The sequence below is a fragment of the Physeter macrocephalus genome, chromosome 4 (assembly GCF_002837175.3).
Source record: "Physeter macrocephalus isolate SW-GA chromosome 4, ASM283717v5, whole genome shotgun sequence".
NCBI lineage: Eukaryota > Metazoa > Chordata > Mammalia > Artiodactyla > Physeteridae > Physeter > Physeter macrocephalus.
Window position 1 is genome coordinate 1,129,325 of NC_041217.1, and position 19,411 is coordinate 1,148,735.

The 19,411-nt window shown below is 66.5% G+C and overlaps 1 protein-coding gene across 8 annotated transcripts in view; it reads left to right on the top strand.

Annotated features, from left to right (window-relative positions):
* LAD1 (ladinin 1) overlaps window positions 1–8,224 on the top strand; it is a 13,373-nt gene extending 5,149 nt beyond the window's left edge. For 2 of the 8 annotated variants that reach the window (XM_055083997.1, XM_055083995.1), the window contains exons 2-10: window positions 1,404–1,541; window positions 2,945–3,761; window positions 4,220–4,324; window positions 5,039–5,082; window positions 6,182–6,254; window positions 6,342–6,479; window positions 6,742–6,840; window positions 7,391–7,465; window positions 7,754–8,224. In XM_055083997.1, the coding sequence (XP_054939972.1) occupies window positions 2,964–3,761; window positions 4,220–4,324; window positions 5,039–5,082; window positions 6,182–6,254; window positions 6,342–6,479; window positions 6,742–6,840; window positions 7,391–7,465; window positions 7,754–7,759 (1,338 nt within the window). In that variant the 5' untranslated portion in view covers window positions 1,404–1,541; window positions 2,945–2,963 and the 3' untranslated portion in view covers window positions 7,760–8,224. Of the gene's footprint in view, window positions 1–94; window positions 302–1,403; window positions 1,542–2,728; window positions 3,762–4,219; window positions 4,325–5,038; window positions 5,083–6,181; window positions 6,255–6,341; window positions 6,480–6,741; window positions 6,841–7,390; window positions 7,466–7,753 lie in introns of those variants that run through there. The other 6 variants (XM_055083992.1, XM_055083990.1, XM_055083991.1 and 3 more) reach the window with 6 other exon arrangements.
* Window positions 8,225–19,411: the final 11,187 nt, after the last annotated feature.

A 19,411-nucleotide genomic window follows, 5' to 3' on the forward strand; every position in this document is an offset into this window, starting at 1 on the left:
GAGGTCTGTGCTGCCCCCTCCCCCTGGAACGCTGCCACCAGACCCAGCCCCTCTGGTCCTTGGGGCCCTCTCCCCCGCAGGCTCCTTCTCTCATCCGTCCTCCGTCGCTTCCTGACGTTTTGTTCACGCGCGGGCTCCTTGCTCCCTGTCTGACTCCCCCACCTGGCGCGCGCCCCAAAGGGCAGAGCCCCGTCGGGCTCCTTCCCAGTCCCCGGAACCTGCCTGCCTGTAGACCGTGCTCAGAACATGTGAGTTTGGTGACGATCAGATCAGCAGATGTGATGCTGGACTTGGAAAAAAGGTCAGGGCCGTCGTGTGGGTACTCTTCTTCCGCTCGGGGAGGGAAACGGAGGCCAGGGAGGGAGGACCAAGCAGAGGCCCCTCTGACCCGGGCCCCCGGCAGCGCTGGGAGGCCACTCGCAGCCCTCGCGGCCTAAGCTTCTCCTGCGGCTCTGGGTGAAGCACGGCCTCCCTCTCCTGCAAGCCCCCACCTCTGACCTCCAGGCTTGCCCGCCCCTCCCCTCTGCCCGGACCTCGGGTTTCTCCCGGCCCTGGCCTGTCCCCCTTCCTGAGATGCAGCCCACGTTCAGGCTCTGCTGGGGCCTCTCCTGCTGCTCCAGCCGCAGGAACCTTGCCCTCCCTGTGCAGAGTTGGGGAGCTGCTGGTGGACACACTTGTCTTTCTCACTGTTCCGCAGGTGTCTCCGAGGCGGGGGCCCTGCCCTGGTCTGTGAGGCCGCAGTCTCCGACGTGGGGGGGGTGGCTCAGCTCAGTTCCTCGGGGATATTCGCTCTTTGGTTGGGATGGAGGGTGGGGATGGGTTGCGGGGGGAGTGGATAAGGATGACGGGTGGGCAGGGCGGCGGAGGTGATGGGGGGTGCTGTTTGCAGGGACAGGAGGTCGGAGGGCTGCGTGGTTGAAGGCGGGGGTGGGTGGCTGGTAGGTCCTGTGATGCAAAGGTGGGGGGAACAGGAGCCAAAAGCAGGGTGTGGCCCCGCCCCCGGCGCCTGAGAGCTGGTTCTCGGGAGCCCAGGAGGCTGCCGGGGCTCCTGGGAGGTGAAGGGAGCGATGCTGGGCCCTCCTGGCTGTAACCGAGTGTCCCCCTCTGGAGAGCCGAAAAGTCCCACGGGGAGCTGTGCAGCTGAGGACGTTTCTCTGTGACTGTCCACTGGGGGATGTCATCTGAGTGCCCGGATCAGAGGGAGAGGGGGGCTTGTCAGTTCCCCCACCTCCTCAGGCAGAGCTGCACCTGCCCTCCCAGGTCCCTGGCCACCCCGGAGTACGGGCCCCCGTCCCACTCGGGGGTCCAGGGCGGGGTCCAGCCCAGCGTCCCCCGGGGGGTGTCAGCCCCGCAGGCTGGGGTGGCGGGCCGTGTGGGCTGCCCTGACCCCTGTCCCCCACCAGCCTGGCCAGGCAGTGGACCCTGGAGGACGAGGAGGAACAGGAGCGAGAACGGCGGCGGCGACACCGGAACCTGAGCTCCACCGCGGACGGCGAGGTGGCCCAGCCGGCCCAGGACGGAGACCCGGCGGCCCCAGCGAGGTGCGGGGGTGGGGAGGGGGTCCCCGGTCCCGGGTGACAGGCGGACTGCTGCCCTGCCCGGGGAACCAGGCTGAACTTCTGTGGGTCGCACCCTCCTCAGGACAGCCCGTATGACCAGTATCCCTGAGACGCGCAGCCTTTGCTGGACGTTGTGTGAGCCTAACTCAGTCCTTCCAGGCTCCCGAGAGGGGGTCCTAAGCCGTCTCACAGGTGGAGAAGCTGGTCAGAGAGCACCCAGCTTGTCCACCTGGAGAGCGGGGGCCGCGGGGGTCAGAGAGCGCCCAGCTTGTCCACCTGGAGAGCGGGGGCCGCGGGGGTCAGAGAGCGCCCAGCTTGTCCACCTGGAGAGCGGGGGTCAGAGAGCGCCCAGCTTGTCCACCTGGAGAGCGGGGGCCGCGGGGGTCAGAGAGCGCCCAGCTTGTCCACCTGGAGAGCGGGGGCCGCGGGGGTCAGAGAGCGCCCAGCTTGTCCACCTGGAGAGCGGGGGCCGCGGGGGTCAGAGAGCGCCCAGCTTGTCCACCTGGAGAGCGGGGGCCGCGGGGGTCGTCCACGTCTGTCAGGCCCCGGGGCCAACTCTGTGCATTCAGCCCGGCTGCCTCCCTCTAACCCGCACCCTCCGCGGTCCGCCTCTGACCGGAGAGCGCGGGGCCGGTCTGGCCACCGGGCCTGAGGGTCGAGAGGGGAAGGCAGGGAAGGGCCGTGTTCACCGGACGCTCCTGTCTGTCGGCGCGGCGCCCGCTCCTGGCACGAGCCCCCTCTCGCCTCCGAACAAGCCCAGGTTGCGGCTGAGAAACAGGCTCGGCCGGTGAAATAAGCTGCCCCGAGTCGCACGCGAGCAGGTGGTGGGGACGGAAGGGTCTCCTTTGCTGGAGGCTGAGGGCCTCTCATGTTGCCCTCGTTCCCCTGGGTCCCCCCGAGGAGGGGCCACAAGGTGTGCGTCCTGAGCTGCACCCACGTGGCTGCCGGGGGCGGGTGGAGCATCAGAGGCCTGGGTTCTCCTCCCAGCTCCCCCGCCCATTCGCTGTGTGACCTGCGCCAGCTCCCTGACTGTCTCTGGTCCTGATCTAAGCCCTAAGGGGCGGGGCCTGGCACAGATGAGGTGTTCGTTGATTGGGGCTGAGCGTGGAATGGTCGCACCTTTCAGGGGTTTATGCATTTCTTTTAAAAGCATCATGTGCTTTGTTCAGAGGATACCTTAGAAGCCCGACGTGTAAAGCAGATAAAAGCGATCCTGATTTAAGCGATGGTGGCTGGGGGTGGGGGGCACGGCCCTCCTTCCTCGTCCCTCCCACGTGGCCCCAGAGGCATCTTCACTGGGTCGGGTGGGGGGCACCCCAGGGTCTCTCCCACCTCTGCCGGCCTCTGACTCTGTCTCCCGCCCCATCTCCCATCTTGCGACTCAGACTGCCGAGCGTGGAGGAGATGGAGGTCCCCCCCGGAGCGCCCCTAGACTCCGGAGGTGAGGCCGAGGGCGTGCGGGCCGCCCTCAGGGCGCGGCAGGAGTGGGGGCAGAGGCAGCGGGAGGTGGAGCTCGCACCGGCCCCCGTCCCGGAGCAGCTGGAGGCAGAGGAGGGGGGCGGCGCGGGCACCGGGCAGGCCGGGCATCCGCCCCTGGCGCCCGAGAAGGAGCTGGAGCCGCTGCCTCGCCGGAGACTCAGCCGGGAGCAGTGGAGCTCCTGGGTCCGGGAGGAGGAGAGCCTGGCAGGCAGGGAGCCGGCATGCAGCGGGAAGGGGGGCTCAGAGAAGCCCTCTGCCCCGGAGAAGACATCGGCGCCCGAAAAGAGCCTGGACTCCAAGGAAATCTCCGCCTCCAAGAAGACCCCCAGCCCTGAGAACGTGTCTGTGTCCCAGAAGATCGCAGTGTTGGAGAAAAGAACCATCTTGGGAAAGAGGTTGGTTCTGGAAAAAACGAGTGTCTTGGAGAAGCTGCCGTCCCCGGGGAAGACGTCGGACTCAGAAAAGAGACTGACGTCTGAGAAAGCAGCAGTCTTTGAGAAGACCCCGGCCCCTGAGACGCAGCTGGCCCCAGTGAGGGCGGCGGCCCCAGGGCAGCCCCAGCCCCAGCCCCAGGAGCAGCCAGCCTCTGCGGAGAGCCCGTCCACCCCCAAGGGGCAGGGGCCGGCCGGCCCCGAGCAGGAGCCCCCGTCCTCGGCGGGGCTGCGGGAGCAGGGCTCGCAGCGTCCGGCTGTGACTTGCCACCTCCCACCCATCACTCTCCAGGTTGGCGGGGCCCCTGCCCTCCCGCCCTCCGCCCTCCGCCCTCCCTTCTAGTCCTGTCCTCCTGCCTCTAGGCCGGCCTGGGCTGTTCCTTCTTCCCTCCCCACCCTGCTCCACCACTGCCAGGATAGTGGGCCCGGGGGCGGGGGCATCAGCTGTGTGGCGGGAAGCACCTGGTACCCCGTACCGCATCCTCAGCCGGGGCCCAGACTGCAGGCCCTCGTGGACCCTTGGGAGGCCTCAGATCCTTCTAGAAGTCCCCCTGGAAAGCCCTGCCTGATGGCCTGGCCCCGGGACTGTGTCCGCCATCCCCACAGCAGAGGGGCAGGAGGCCCAGGACTGTCTTGCTACCTGCTTCCGCCCGCAGCTCCTGGGATGAGCCAGGCCAGCGGTGCCCCCCGTGGCAGCTTGGGCTCGGGGTACCCTGGCCTTCCGTGTGATACTCCCCCTGCTCCATCCAGATGAAAATCCCCAGCAAGGAGGATGAGGCGGACGCGCCCTCGCCCACCCAGGCCACCTACAGCAGCTCCCTGAAGCACTCCAGCCCCAGGACCATCTCCTTTCGGGTGAGGCCCGGGTCCTCTGTCTCCCGCCCGCTGGAGGGCGTGCCGAGGAAAGCAGCCCCCGTTACGGCCCAGGGCCCTGGGTTAGACACCAGGACGTCGTGCGCAGACACAGGGCCTTTGGATGCCCGAGGGTGGCCGAGAGCAGATGGGGTTGGATCAAGTGAAGCACCGGTTAGTGGCTGCAGGCGGGTGTGGACGAGAGCCAGCAGCCCCAGGTGGTGGGCCCAGCCAGCCTGCAGGAGGGGAGGAGGCTGGGAGCCAGGGGCTGTCCTGGGGCCTGCCAGCCTGCCTTGCCCCAGGAGTACAAATCACGTGGACCGGGGCTGGGCCTCTCGCTTTATGCCGGAATTTACTCCGGGTTCCTCTGTTTACGGGGTCACTCACTCCCTTTCTGACTGACCGTGCGCTGTACCAGGCCCTGGGGAGAGGCGGGAGCCCCGCTGCCGGCTGGTGCCTGTCCCTGCCCTCCAGGGCTCGGGGCGCTGGGGAAGCAGGTGGTTGCAGCTGCCCCAAGAAGACCTGGGGGCGTCAAGGAGGGGCTGCTGACCCGGCCTGGTGGGTGGGGCCGTGTCCCAGACCCTTCAGCGGGGGTTGGATCGGGGGTGAGCGGAGGTGGGTGGGAGGCCCCAGGAGGGGCTGTGTTCTGACAGCTGAGCCCTCCCTTGAGGAGGCCGCGGCTGCCCCCGCTCATGGGCGCCTTCCTTCTCGTTTCAGATGAGCCCCCGGAGAGAGCACTCAGAGGCAGCCTTAACCCGCAGGTCAGGGCCCCGAGGCTCTGTCCTCTCCCGTCTGCTCCGTCCTGCTGGTGCGGCAGGCTTAGCAGGAGGGACTGAGGCCCGACACGTGGCACAGGGGAGGGATGGGGGGCCGCTGGGCGGAGGCGGGGCCTGGGCGGGGCTGTCCTGAGGCGCAGGGGCGCGGCGGGAGACTGAGCAGTGCAGGAAGGGGACGCGGCCGTCTCAGCGGGCGGGGGCGCGGGCGCCCGGGACTCGGCATGCCTGACGGGCGCTTCCACCTCCCCCGCACCCCGCCTCCGCCCACAGCGTCCGTGCGAGCAGCTGGAGGACTGTGTGGGTTTTTTACAAAACGACAACAGCAACAAATGGGGTCTGAAGAGCAGCTGTGCTCAGGCGTCGGGAATCTCACGCACATGCGTCGCATCCGGCCGACCCCAGACTGTCTGTCTCCAGGGCGGCAGTGCTGGGCGAGGCCTGGGGGCGGGGATGGGCGCTGGGGTACGAGGCGGATGAGACACGCCCCTGCCCTCGGGCAGCTCACAGCGGACAGGAGATGGGCAAGAGCCCCACAGCACGGCGGTGCCGGGATGGGCATATGGGAACTGAGGGCTGGAGCCCCTCAGGGCTGCGGGAGCTCGGCCCTCGAGAGCTGGGGACTCGGTCCCAGAGCCGTTGGCATCTGAAGGGACTCGAGCTAGAGGGAGATTTCCAAGCAGAGAGGGGACAGCGCGAGGTGGGGCATGGGGTGTGACACACGTGGTGTCCGGTTGGCCGGCTCGTCAGCGTGGGGAGAAAGGGGTGGGGGGACACTGGTGTCCGGAGGGCAGGCAGGACCGGGTCCTGAGTCTCGTACGCCGTCCGGGGGCCCGAGGACAGGATGGGGTTGGTTGGGGGTGGGGCGGCCTGGTGGCTGGCGTCCTGCTGAATGGACCGTTTCTAGGGAGGACGGGGGAGCACCCGGAGTCTGTAGGTCGTCACCTCGGCCCAGTCATCATGGTCTCACCCGGTGACTGAGGCCACATTCTCTCTGCCGAAGCGCCGGGGGTGTGGGCGCAGGCCTGGTCTCCGTTGGCGCGGGGGTCTCACCTGGCTCGTCTCGCCCTGCCTTCCCGTCCTGCAGCATCAGCATGAGGCTCCCGGCCAGCTCCTCCACACTGGGCCAGAAGCTGGAGAGATACCACACCGCTGTACAGGTGGGCGGGGCCGGGTACCTGCCTCGCGTGGAGGGCGTGCTCGGCGCCCACCCTCAGGGCTCAGCGGCTTGTGCTCTCTGCCCCCAGAGATCAGAGTCGGTCAGGTCTCCGGGCCCCTCCCGCGCCGAGCTCTTGGTGGCCCCCGTGGACGTCGCCGGCAAGCGCCATCTCTTTGAGAAGGAGCTGGTGGGTCAGGGCCGAGAAGGACCAGCCTCCAGCCGGAAGGTGAGTGGCTCAGGCCCGTGGGGCTGGGCGTCTGCCAAACCCGGCCGCTGGCCTCGGCAGTGCCCGACGGCTCCGCGTCTTCGTGCGTCGGTTCGGCAGAACATGCCGCTAACTTGTGTTCCCAGACTCCTGCTCCGGAGCCCCCGTCCCGCTGGCTGTGCGCACAGCCCCAGTGAGGGGGGCCGGGGCCGGCGCCCTGGGCTGGGTGGGTGTGGGCAAGGCGCGGGCCTCCGGAGACGCCCACCCGACCCCGCGACGGAAGCTCTCTTTTCAGGAGGACTTGCGGCTCTCGGGGGTTGTGACGTCGAGGCTCAACCTGTGGATCGGCAGGACCCAGGCGTCAGGAGATCAGGACCCGCAGGTACCCCGGCCTGCCGAGCTCTCACCACGGGCCCTTTCGTGGCAGGACGGCCTGTCAGAGGAGGGGCAGCCCCAGAAGTAGTGGAGATGTTCTGGGCGTGGGAACGGCCGTGGATGAGCCTGCGGGTCAGAAGGCAGAGGCAGGGCTTCCCTGGTGGCGCAGCGGTCGAGAGTCCGCCTGCCGATGCGGGGGACGCGGGTTCGCGCCCCGGTCCGGGAGGATCCCGCGTGCCGCGCTGCGGCTGGTGGTGGCGCAGCGGTCGAGAGTCCGCCTGCCGATGCGGGGGACGCGGGTTCGCGCCCCGGTCCGGGAGGATCCCGCGTGCCGCGGAGCGGCTGGGCCCGTGAGCCGTGGCCGCTGGGCCTGCGCGTCCGGAGCCTGTGCTCCGCAACGGGAGAGGCCACGGCAGTGAGAGGCCCGCGTACCAAAAAAAGAAGGCAGAGGCAGAGGGGGGGAGGGTCTGGGGTCCTCCCTCGGGAGGGGGAGGGGTCTGGGGACCCCCGTGCCGGAAGCCTGAGCCTCTGGTCTCCACCCTGACGGCCGCAACCAGGAGGCGCAGAAAGAGTCGGCAGCCGCCAGGAGGGTCCAGTGGAGGAAGAAAGCAGACTCCTCCCTGGATGCCAAGGTGAGGGCAGCGGGGGTGGCTGCCCTGCGGAGACGCCGCACGCCCGACGTCACGCGCACCGACCGGCCTGTGTTTGCACAGCCCCGTTCTCGGGCTGGGTTGCCACCTGGGGAACGCCGGCTGCACCCTCCGCTGGCTTCGCTTCCCCACAGCTGTGCCAGCCCCTGCCCCCCTCAACCAGCAGATCTGGGGCCTCTGGCCCCATGTGGGCGCGGGGCTTGGGGAAAGGGGTGCCTTCCCGTCCAGCCCTAGGAACCCGTCTTGTGCTAATGGCCCTTTGCCCCGTAGGTGTGAGAAGCCTGGTCTCGAGGCTCAGCAGGCGCACCTCTGTCTCGTCACCCCCGCTCCCTTTCTGCCTTGGACCTGGGACCAGGAGCGTGGGGGGCACTCAGCCAGCTCCTTCGCTGCCCAGCCTCCGGGGCAGGTGTGCCTGGCCCCTTGTCCTGCTGCGGGCACGGCGGATCCTGGGCCCCTGCGCCAGCCTGGACGCAGCACGAGTCTCGTCCGCGCCTCCGGCCTCGGCGTCCTGTCCAGAGAAGCCTCCTCCTCCTCCCTTCCAGGCTCAGGGGCGCCGTCCTGCAAGAAGCCCAGGGTCCCTGCCTGGTCTGAGCCCAGCAGGTGGCTCCGCGTACCTCTCAGAGGCCGGTCCACCCACTTCGGCCAGGCTGGAAGAGTCACACTCTCTTCTTTGGCCCCGTCCCGAGCCACGCTGTGCTCCCCTCCCCCCGTTCTCAGGAAAGAGCTGATAAACTCATTCACTCTCAGGTGTAAGTGACTGATAATACTTTCAAAACGCTTCCTTCCCGGAGGCTTTGCTCTGCAGCGCGACGCGGGGTGGGGTGGGGGGCTGTTTTGGCTGCGGGCGCGCGCAGGGGGAGGCGTTGTCCTCATCGCTTGTCCTCACGTTTAAGGGGGTTGCTACCCAGTTGTCTAGCATGGTGACTTGAGGGGGGAAAGAACTGCCGCAAACAGTGCCAGGCCTGCTGTCACACCCCAGCACACGCGATCCCCCAACCCGGTCCTCTGTTCCTCTAGCCTCATGGCTCCTGTGGGCTCGGCGGACACTGGGCCAGCTGAGAGTCTAGGACAAAGCAAACTCAGAAAGCCTGGTGCCTGTCAAAGCCCTTTGTGCTGTAGTGATAGAGGTAGACGTGTGCGGGTGTGCGTGTGCACAAGCGTACCCGCGTGTGCGTGTTTGTGTGTGTACGTACGCACACGCGCGCGTGTATTTTCTTTTAATCGTTAGAACTAAATTAGAACTCTGTTCCCAAGTGCCCCGGAGTCAGCTGCGGGAACACGGGCGCAGGGGCCACGCCCCTCTACCCCCGGCCCAGGCCCACCTGGGAAACCCCAGGGCTCCTCAGAGCACAGCTGGGAGGGTCACCAGGCCCCCGAGCCTGTGGGGCAGACACGGCCAGCCTTGTCCAGCCTCTCAGTGAGGCATCCTGGGGTCCAGGGCACAGGAGGCCCTCGGGGCCCCGTCCGTGACCCCGGGCTGGCCCGTCTCCCGCCGGTGGGCTTCCTGTGGCCGGCCCTGTGCCTGCCCGGAGCCGGGGGGCAGCAGGACCTGGAGGGCCTGCCTGGGACACCCGCACCCGCTACCGACTCGGTTCCAGGACGGAGCGGGGGGCGGGGCAAACCCTGCCCGGAGACGCGGGCCCTGCCAGGCGGGCCCTGCCAGGAACTCGGGGTTCAGACCAGCGACCTGCAGGCTTTTGCATATGCTCCCGTTCTAAACTTGGGAAAGTCCCAGCAGGTGACTTTGTCCAGCACGACTGTCCTCTAACCCTCCCTCCGGCGGGGAGACCCAAGCGCGGGCCGAGGGGCTCCGCTTGGTCCTGGGGCTCTGGGTGTCCGGTAGCTGCTGCCGTCGGGGGTGGAGCCCTTGGTGCCCGCACGCACGCACCGGGGTGCCCATCAAGGGCTGACCGCCGGGCAGGGTGTGGAGGACAGCACCCCGCGACCCCTGCCCCCTCGCGCTCGTACATCCCACGCACAAGGGCCCTGCACGCACCCTTATCGGGGGATGGTCTGTAAACCGGGAGATGGATGCACGCCCAGGATGACTTCAGCCGGTGACAGTGTGAGGACAGAGCGTGCAGCCTGGGGTGACTGGGTGACAGGGTGGGGGGAAGCCCCTCGAGGAGGTGACAGCCCACTCCCTCCAGGGACAGAACAGGTCCCCACCCTCCCACAGCCACACTCCGGGCCCTGCCCGCCTGCCTTCCTGCCCGGAGACCCGGGGCCTCACAAGCAGCCTCTCCTCCTGCGGGTCCTCAAATGTGCAAAGCACCATACCAGCACCTGCTGCTTCCAGCAGAATTCTGGCCAAGCACCATCTGTTTTCCCTTCCTTCCCCTCTACCATTTGCACGAGGAAGTGACGTTCCATCTGTTTGCAAGGACGGGGCGTCCACGGCAGGTCAGATGTGGCGGCTGGAGGGAGGCTAGACTCGCCAGCTGAGTGACTGCTGCCCACGGGCCGAGTCCAGTTCCCGCCTTAGGACACTTACTGAGAGCCTGACACAGTCCACGGAAGCCAAGAACCTACCAGGTTTTCCCCGTGGGGATCCAGGTGGCCAGATCTCTGTCCCAGGCCTCCGTGCAAGCAAATTACGTCCCCCTTGAAGGATTGTTGAGCTTACAAGGAACCCTCTGAAGTAGCTCAAGTTAAGGGAGGACTTAGGAAAAGCGATCGCTAAGTCCCAGGAGATTCCCGGCTAGGACGCAAGGCAAGGCCAGGTCCTGGTGGGCTGCACCGGGAGAGCGGGGGATGGGGCATCCCCCCTCTTTCCCCACAGCGCGGCCGTGCTCACTGTTCCTCCCTGCGCCCCGGGAAGCCGGCAGCAGCATGTGGCTTCAGCCTGCCCCGCCCCGGATCTGCTGGCCGTGCAACGGGCCACATGGCAGCGACTGAGCCTGGAGGTGGGGGGGAATCAGACCACTGGGCTCCGGGGCCGCCGGGGACCATGGAAGGACAGTTCCAGCTGAGTGACGGGGCCAGTCTGACAGCAGCGTGGGTGAGGAGCGCGTGGAGGACCCTTTCAAGGACGTCGGTGGCGGACGCGGCACGTGGCTCCCACGGCGGCAACGTACGTGCGAGCAAACGCCAAAGCCCTGGGCGCTGGCCTCACGGACCTTGTAATCTAGTGGGTTTAGCAGAGCATAGTCCCGTGTGGCCTAACTTTAAAGCCGTAGGGCCGTGAACTTCAGCTGTTTTCCCTGCCCCTTCACTCCACCAGCTGCCTCTTTGAGGAGAACCCTCATTCTTGGCCGGACGTTCGACCTTGAATCTGACCTCCTGTGTTGGGTTTAATCCCTGCCCAGTAAGGAGGGCTTGTCACGTGGCTTGGAGGGGGTCAAGGAGAAGACCCACTCTGCAGATGTGCTCACTGAGGCCAGCAGAGCCTGCCTCCCCCACAAGGCTGCTCGTCCGGCTAGAAGCAGCCAGTAGCCGGGAAGGCGTCCTCATCCACGGCATCACTTCAGTCGAGCTGCAGATGAGCCCTGCTTCTGCCTCCGAGACCCCTGCCCCGAGACCGACAGAGTGCCTTGTGGCCCGGCCCTGCCCCCAGCCCGCCACCCCGCCGCTGGCATCCCCTTTACTGGGATTCTCGGGAGGGACAGCTGGTTTGTGTTGCATGCCTGCTCCCTTCTGTCCCCTGCCTATCTGTCCCGGTTTTAAATAGCTTATCTCAGCAGCTGGACGACCACATGGGCTTATATGGCCTGGGGTGCATGTTCCCTCAGCCCTGTCCCCGGCACCTGCCAAAATAGCAGCCAGCAGCCCCCCCGCCGCCCCCCCGCCCCCCCCAGGGTGTCTCCTGCCGCACATTCCTCCACCGCGGGGCGGGCCTGGCTCCCGGGCCCACCGCGTGTCTGCTTAAAGCCCTCTCCATCCCCTGCCCTCGTCCAGACCCCGCGAGGCCGCGCAGACACCGCAGGACCGGTCTTCGGCAAATCCTGCTCTGGGTAAGGCTCGGGCAGACTCTGGAGAGCGGAGGGGCGTCCTGTGGCCCGGCCCTTCTGTCCTGAGTCCCCGGGTCCTCTCCGAGAGGGTGTCAGAGCTGGGGGAGGCCCCGTTCCCTCGGCTGCTTCCGAGGAGGTGTTGCAGGGACACGACCCTGAGACTAGTTTAACTGGCCCTCAGTGAGAGGTTGGAGGCTTGGGTTTGAGTCTGGAATCTGTCACCGAAGGGTGGTTCTGCTGCAAAGTCTTGGGTGAGCGGCTTTCCTTCCAGGGCCTCAGCTTCCTCATCGGTAGGAGGGATAGATAATCGCCAGGCCCCTGAATACATGATGCCCCAACCCACGGGGACCCCCTCCTCCGGGCAGAGGGCCCCTGAGCCTTCCCAGGGAAGGGGTCCCTCTCGATCCCCAGACGGCAGAGTGAGGCCTTGTTCGCGTCGGTCAGAACAGTCCTTGTGGCCGAGTTCTCTTTTCCCGGAACTCAGACGCTGTCCTGAGGCAGCAGGGACCCCTGGAGGCCCCTCCAGGCAGACACGGGGTTCATCCGACCTCCCAGACCCAGGACCGCACCCCTCCCCAGGCAGGGCACGGGCTGAGCCATGGGGAGAGACCCCCTTGGGAGACCCCTTCATGGGGGGTGAACCCAGCTCACCGGGTTAGCGGGTTAACCCTGAGTCCAGCTGGCCCCCAGCCCAGGGTCCCTGCCAGTGTGGCCCTTGCCCCATCCACCTCCATACAGCCCCGGGGAGAGCGCTGGCTCCAAGCTCCGGAGGGAGAACCGCTCCCTCTCCTCCTGGGCAGGCTGGAGACAGACTGGGAAAGGGGCTGCCTGGAGCGCGGGCGATTTCAAAGCACATTCCTGTCCCAGTGCAGCTGGGAAGCACCTGACCTCCTGAATTCCTCCTCTGACCCGGGTCTCATAGGGCAAGGCCTCCTTCTCTCCGGGCAGAAGAGGCATCTGAGAGGATCAAGTTGCCCACTGCCCCTGGCCTAGCTCTGCCGGTGGGCTAACAGCTGCAGGCTTAGGAAGATTCCAGCTGAATGCCGGGGACAAGGGCTGAGGGATGGGGCCCCCATTCCTCTGTTTCACAGACAGGTTAACTGAGGTCCAGAGAGGTTAAGTGACTTAACTAAGGTCACACAGCAAAAACTGGGTTTTAAACCCAGCTCTTTGGACCGCATGGCCAGCATTCTCTCTGCCTTCTATCGATTTTGCTTTACTCCCCAAGAAATGTGACCCCACTCTCTTGGCTGTGAGGGAGACCGGCTGGAAGTCAGTCAGCGGTGGCAGGTGGGGGCCCGGGCCTGCTGGTACCTCGCCTGCCGGGTTCTCGACTGCCTCCAAGCTGGAGCCCCGCCCGGGCGCGTCGCCTTCCTGTCACCAGTCCCCTGAACAATTGTCTTGGCTGTGTCCTCTCTGCTGAAAGCCCTCCCCTCCCCATGGTCGGCAGGCTATTTTTAGGAGCTGGACAGCACTCAGAGGAGCAGGGGGCGGTCTCCGGGGCGGTGCCCGATGGCTCTGAGCCGGTGGGAGGGCGGGCAGGAGAGGAGAGAGACCCCAAGCCCCAGTCTGGCCACGCACCTTCCCTGGGAAACCTCCCCTGCGCCGAGGTGACAGACTCCACCCGGGCTTCAGGGAGGGGCTCCCCAGTTCTCGGGCCACTGGTTCTGGCTACTTCCCTGGGACTCCAGGCAATGCCTCATCTGCCAGACCCCCACCCACTCTGGGCTGGGGGCTCTTCCCCTGCTACTCTCCCCGCAAGGCCCCATTTGAAGACCCTCTGGGCCGCGTCTTCTCAGGACACCCTACACGTCTGAGGTCTCTTCTTCTCACCCACCTCACCCTCACCCGGGGGAGCCAGCTTCTGTGCAAAGCTCCCCGGGCCTGGCCCCGCGCTCACCGCCCCACCGACTCCAGTGAGGGGGGCTGGCTCGCGGGGCTGGCTCGCCCCGACCCAGCCGGACGGGACCCACCGAGGCAGGTTCAGAAGAGCAGCCAGTCCGAGGCTGCGGCGGTGCTGGGTCTGAGGAGGCCTTCCGCCAGAGGGGCCGCGGGGCAGAGGCTCCTTCGGAGCTTCCCGGCCTCAGAGGGGCTGCCTTGCGGTGGATGTCGCGCCACCCGCCAGAGCTGTGGCTCACCGCGTGTCGCAGACGGGCGCCTGGGGTGGGTCTCGGCCGGGACGGTGGGGGGTGCGGGGACAGGTGATGCGGGCGTGAGCACCGCTCTCCGTGCCGCTGTCACCGCAGGCTGAGTCGGAAGTTGGTGGCTGCGGCGCCGGGTGCCGGTAGGGCCGAGTCAGGAGCGGCCTCGCGCCTCCCCTTCGGAGAAGAGGGAACGGAGGTGCGGGGAGGTCAACGACCTTCCCAAGGTCACGGGCAAACGTGAGATGGAGCCAGCGCTCAAAGCCAGATCAGCCTCCCAGTCCCGCGCGGGCAGTCTCCACGCCTCCCTTGGCTTCTCCCCGCCATCGCAGGGAAGTGACAGTAAGACGCTTTCCTCGGCGTCCGCCTGGTCCTCACAGCCCTCTGGGCCGGGCAGCCAGGATGCGGGCTGCGCTTTGCGAAGACTTGCCCCCCTGCTCAGCTGACGGGAGGGTCTTGACTTTCGGTTCCTAGTGCAGTGGGGGGAGAATCCACAAACGAGAGCTGCCCCAGAGAAACTCCGCTGAGTTGGACTCCTTACCGAGCCGGTGTAGATAAACACGCTGCTGTGAGAAACGGCGGAGACCCCCCCCCACACTGCCCGGTGTCCCCGCGGTAACGCTTGCACAGCCAGGTCCAAATCACAGGCGGGACGTGGAAGCTCCATGCGTGATCTTACTGGGGTTCCCCGCCCTGCCTCGGCTTTGCGAGCGTGTGCGAGCGTGTGCGCGGTTCTCTCCCGTTTTAGCCCGTGCGGCCCAAGGATCCGCCACCAGAGACGCTGAGCGGTTCTCGAGCCACCAGATGGCCTCGTGCGCCCTTTCCTACCACGCCCACCCCCCTCCCAGCCTCCCCGCCACCCCGAAACCGCCAGTCTGTTCTCCGTTTCTACAACTTTGCTGTTTCGAGAATGTTACAGAGATGGAACCACCTGCCTCGGCTTTTCCTCCCCCCAGGGAGGGTAATTCCCTGGAGGCTCGTCCGGGGTGTCGGCTGCACCCCCGGTTTGCTCCTTTCTGCTGCCTGGTCACCGTCCACGCCATGCCGTGCCACTCCCAGGGGTGGCTGCGTGGCTGGGGCGGCGCTTCTCCCCTGGTCGCTGGGCAGGCCGGCGAGGCTTAGAGCTGGGGTTCAGACGGTCACCACGTGGCGCAGGGGTTGCCGCGCCCCCGACAGAGGAGGCAGCGGGCTCTGCTGCCGTCACGGGCGGGTGGTCAGGTTTCGAGAATGTTACAGAGATGGAACCACCTGCCTCGGCTTTTCCTCCCCCCAGGGAGGGTAATTCCCTGGAGGCTCGTCCGGGGTGTCGGCTGCACCCCCGGTTTGCTCCTTTCTGCTGCCTGGTCACCGTCCACGCCATGCCGTGCCACTCCCAGGGGTGGCTGCGTGGCTGGGGCGGCGCTTCTCCCCTGGTCGCTGGGCAGGCCGGGGAGGCTTAGAGCTGGGGTTCAGACGGTCACCACGTGGCGCAGGGGTTGCCGCGCCCCCGACAGAGGAGGCAGCGGGCTCTGCTGCCGTCACGGGCGGATGAGGGGCGGGTGGTCAGCGGCTCGGGCGGACTGCGGGCCCAGCGTTTCTCGCGGCGCCGGGAGGCCGGCCCTCCGCCCCTGCTGACTGTTCCTCTCTCCGGAGGGAAGCGGAGACCATGTCGGACACGGAGGAGGCGGTGGACAGGTCCGAGGGGTGAGTGCCGGGGTCCTGCTGGGGGGCCGTCCCCTCCGTGCGCCTGGCCTGGGAGATGCCGGGGTGTGGGCCGGGGCCGCGCCGCTCTGGGGGCCCGGGGAGAGCTGCGCCCCTCCGTTTCCAGCCCAGTGCCTCGGGGCTGCCCGCGGGGTTGGCAGTAAAGACCCCATTCCCAGGGCAGCGGGCTCCTGCCGGGAGCTGGGCCTCCCAGAACGGAGCAGAGAGGTTCCGTGAGGTCCCCGAGGCCCCAGAGCGACCGTGCCCCAGGAGCCCGCCTCAGAGCCCTGTACTCACTGCCCGGGAAGCCGCTGTTCCTGCGCCGCCCCGTGCCCCGCACTGTCCCGAGCGCCGGGGCGGGGGCGCACGCTGGCGGCCCATCAGTCACGTCCCGCGGGGAGCGGGTGCGCAGCAATGACACGAACGCCGGCACGGCTTGGAGCCCGCGGACCTCCCTCCCGGGCGCGGAGCGTGGAGGGCCCGGGGGGCTGCGTGGACTTGGACCCCGGGTGGAGGGGGTGGGCAGAGCGCAGGGGACCAGCAGCTGAGCCGGGTTTCCTGGGGGTGGTCAGAGGCAGCTGGACCGGAGGCTGGCCAGACCGGGCCGTGCGGGTGGCGGAGCAGGCGGTCGCCAGCACCCAGTGCGGAGGGCAAAAACTGGGGTCATCTTCGGGAAAGGCCGGGGCGCGGTGTGCGGACGTGGTGGGGGGTGTACACGCGTGCGCAGTTTGCTCTGTTCTGACGGCATCTCCCCTCGCACCGCAGGGAGCAGGAAGGTAAGCACGTGCCCCACGCTCAGCGGGCAGGACAGCCTGCTTTGAAACGGACGGTCTCTGCTCTCCTCTCTGTGGCCGCCTCGCCCGTGGCACGGGGAGCGTGGAAGGTATGGGGGACGCGCGGGGCGGGGGAGGGGTGACGTGGAGGGAGCACACGGCCCGCCCCGCACCCTCGGCTGGGCAAGGACCCTCCGCCAATCCCAGCCCCTACCTGGGGTCAGACCGACCCTGGTGCTCAGGTCTTGGGGCAAAAGCTTTAAACCTGTCTCTGTCACCCACCAGGTGGTTGACACGGAATCACTGCTTTTTTTCCAATTAATTATTTTTGCTTTTTTCCTCTAATTTTGTTTACCATGTCAAGTCTTAAATGCACAGAAAAGTGGCAAAAATAGAATAATGCACCCCCCCATGCACCCATCACTCAGCTCAACAACCATCCACTTACAGCCCATCTTCTCTCACTTACTCTGTCTCTGCCCAGTATTTTAGAGCAGACAAATCAGCCCCAGACATCATAGCATCCCACGCTTACACAGTTCAGTATGAATCTCTGAAAGATAAGCACTATTTGAAAAACATAACCAGGGCTTCCCTGGCGGCACAGTGGTTGAGAGTCCGCCTGTCGATGCGGGGGACGCGGGTTCGCGCCCCGGTCCGGGAGGATCCCACGTGCCGCGGAGCGGCCGGGCCCGTGAGCCACGGCCGCTGAGCCTGCACGTCCGGAGCCTGTGCTCCGCAACGGGAGAGGCCGCGGCAGTGAGAGGCCCGCGTACCGCAAAAAAAAAAACAAAACAAAAAAACCAAACATCACCATAATACCATGATCGCACCTAAAAACGTTCAGTTTAATGCTTTTTCAAATGAGATTATGAAGGTGTTCAGGTACCTGAGACACGTCATGTAGACACGAAGACGTTGTCACCTGGCGAAGGTCCACTCCGACCCTCGGATCTTTGCCCTTCCTGCTTGTTGATCATTATCATTATTAGGGTCCTCTCCTCAGCGTGGGGGCCCCTTCTCCCCGCCAGCACCTAACCTGCCCTTCTTCCTGAGCACCTGACACATGCCAGTGGTCAAGAGGCCTCTCTCTGTCCCTATAGTACCCGCAATGGGCCCAGCATGGCCCTTGGGCCCCTCAGGCTCTGCCCCCGGGGAAGGGTGGATCCTGCCCCTTAGAGGCTCAGCAGCTCCCCAAAGCATCACGTCGGCACATCGCGCCTGGACGTTAGGAGGAGGGTCTCCGGGAGAGGACCAGGGGCCTTGGGAGCCGACCCTGCTCCTGAGTCTTCTGGGAAAAGTGGGGGCCTCTTGCATTTGAGGCTGTTCCAGGGGTACCTGACAAAGAGGAGAACCCGGGGGGGCCTCGGGAGTCAGTTCTCAAGGAACACCGCTCACATCAGAGGCTATTTGAATATTTTTTCAATCAAAAATCTAGCTCCACCTTCAGTTGTCTTTCCTGCAGAGACTCTCCATACGGTGGGTTTTCCTTTGCTTTGGAGGATTTGCCAGCTCCCGACAACAGGTTTTGGGGGGCGAGGTTTGAGCCATAGACTCTGGATTTGGTACCAATCTGCCTGCTACCCACAGTAGGATTTGGCTGTGAATTGACAAAATAATTCTCCACTGCGATGGGGGTCTGAGTCCCCGGAGCGTCCGCCTTGCTTGCAGTGAATGGACCACACCTGGCTCCCTGGTAGCTAAGTCGCCGGCTGCCAGAGACCAAGAGAGCGAGGTCTGGAAGGGTGTCACTAAGCCTACAGGATGGACAGTCCCAGGGCCTCTGCTTCCTTCAGGAGATAATAGTTCTACAGGCAGTCGGCCTTCCTAGAGTGGGAGTGCTGGGCCGTGCTTCCCTGCATGGGGCAGCTTCCTTCCAAGTCTGCCCTGTGCCCGGCTCTCCTGGAAACTGGAGATGTCTCGTGGGTCCCTGAGAGGCTCCTTCGGGGTCGGGATGTGCAGGGGTCTGACAAGGGTGCGTTGTTCCCACTCTGGGGCCTCTGTCCCCGCGAGAGGGAGGCGGGGGCCCTGGGGTCTGGAAGCAGGAAGCGGCCAGATACCCTGAGTGCCCCCCGCGGCCCGGGCACCGCCGAGCATCACCGAGAAGGGAGTGCACTTATTTCCCCTTTGCCGACCCCTGAGGCTCAGGGAAGCCACCCGAGCGGGTCTAGGAGTTGGTGGGTCAGGGCCTGGGCTCCACGGCCCACACCCGCGCCACCATGCGCCGTCCGCTCCTGCCCCGTCCTCCTGCTCCCAGGCTGACCTGTCTCGCCTCCCCCCTCGCGGCTGCCGCTCCCCGACCTCAGAAGAGGAAGCCCGGAGAGAGGACGGGACGGCGGTGCAGCTTTGCCTGTCCCTGTGCTCCCACCCTGTCGTCCCAAGTTGCCCCCATGAGGAGGGGCCTGCACTGGGGTGGGGACCCTTGTGGAGCGGCCGGGGCCACGCCCCTTTCCGTGCTTCCCGAGAGGGACCCAGGCTGGCCAGTCCCCCACCCGCTGCAAGTCCAGGATCCCGAGGGGACCGACGTCCGCCCGGCCGCACACACACTGTTCTGTGCTGGCCCCTCCCTCTTAGGGGACAGCCCTCGGGCAGGGCGGCCGGGGTGGGAGGGGCCTGGGGACAGAGTCATCAGCTGGGGGACTGGAAATAGCCCGAGCCGAAAGGACGGGATGTCAGCCTGCAAGTGTGCACGGCTGCAGGTGGTCGGGGTGGGGTGGGGGGCACAGACTCGGACTGAATTTTAGCGGGAACTTTCTGGTAGTGACGTCTGAGGATGCGGGGGCAGCTGGGGCGTTCACCTTGGGGGTGTTGGGCGCCCACTGGGTGAGGTGGGAACTGAAACATCAGACGGTGTGGGAGAGGTGTTAACAAGATGGCCTGAAGGCGGACCCCACACCTGGCCATGTCCTTGCTAGCCAGCCCTCCCCTCTCACCCCTTCTGGAAGGATCTTCTTTGAGGTAAGGGTCCTGCAGAGATCAAAGAAGAGGACTCTCCAGGCCTCAGAGAGGACTCAGACCTAGAAGGAGAGTGGAAGCAGGGGGTGTGGAGGCAGGGTGTGGAGGCCGGGGGTGGAGGCAGGGAGTGGAGGCCAGGGGTGGAGGCCGGGGGTGGAGGCCGAGGGTGGAGGGTGAGGGTGGAGGCAGGGGTGGAGGCCGAGGGTGGAGGCCGAGGGTGGAGGCTGAGGGTGGAGGCAGGGGGTGGAGGCCGGGAGTGGAGGCCAGGGGTGGAGGCCGAGGGTGGAGGCCGAGGGTGGAGGCTGAGGGTGGAGGCAGGGGGTGGAGGCCGGGAGTGGAGGCCAGGGGTGGAGGCCGAGGGTGGAGGCCGAGGGTGGAGGCTGAGGGTGGAGGCAGGGGGTGGAGGCCGGCGTGCTGGCCTCAGCCCGC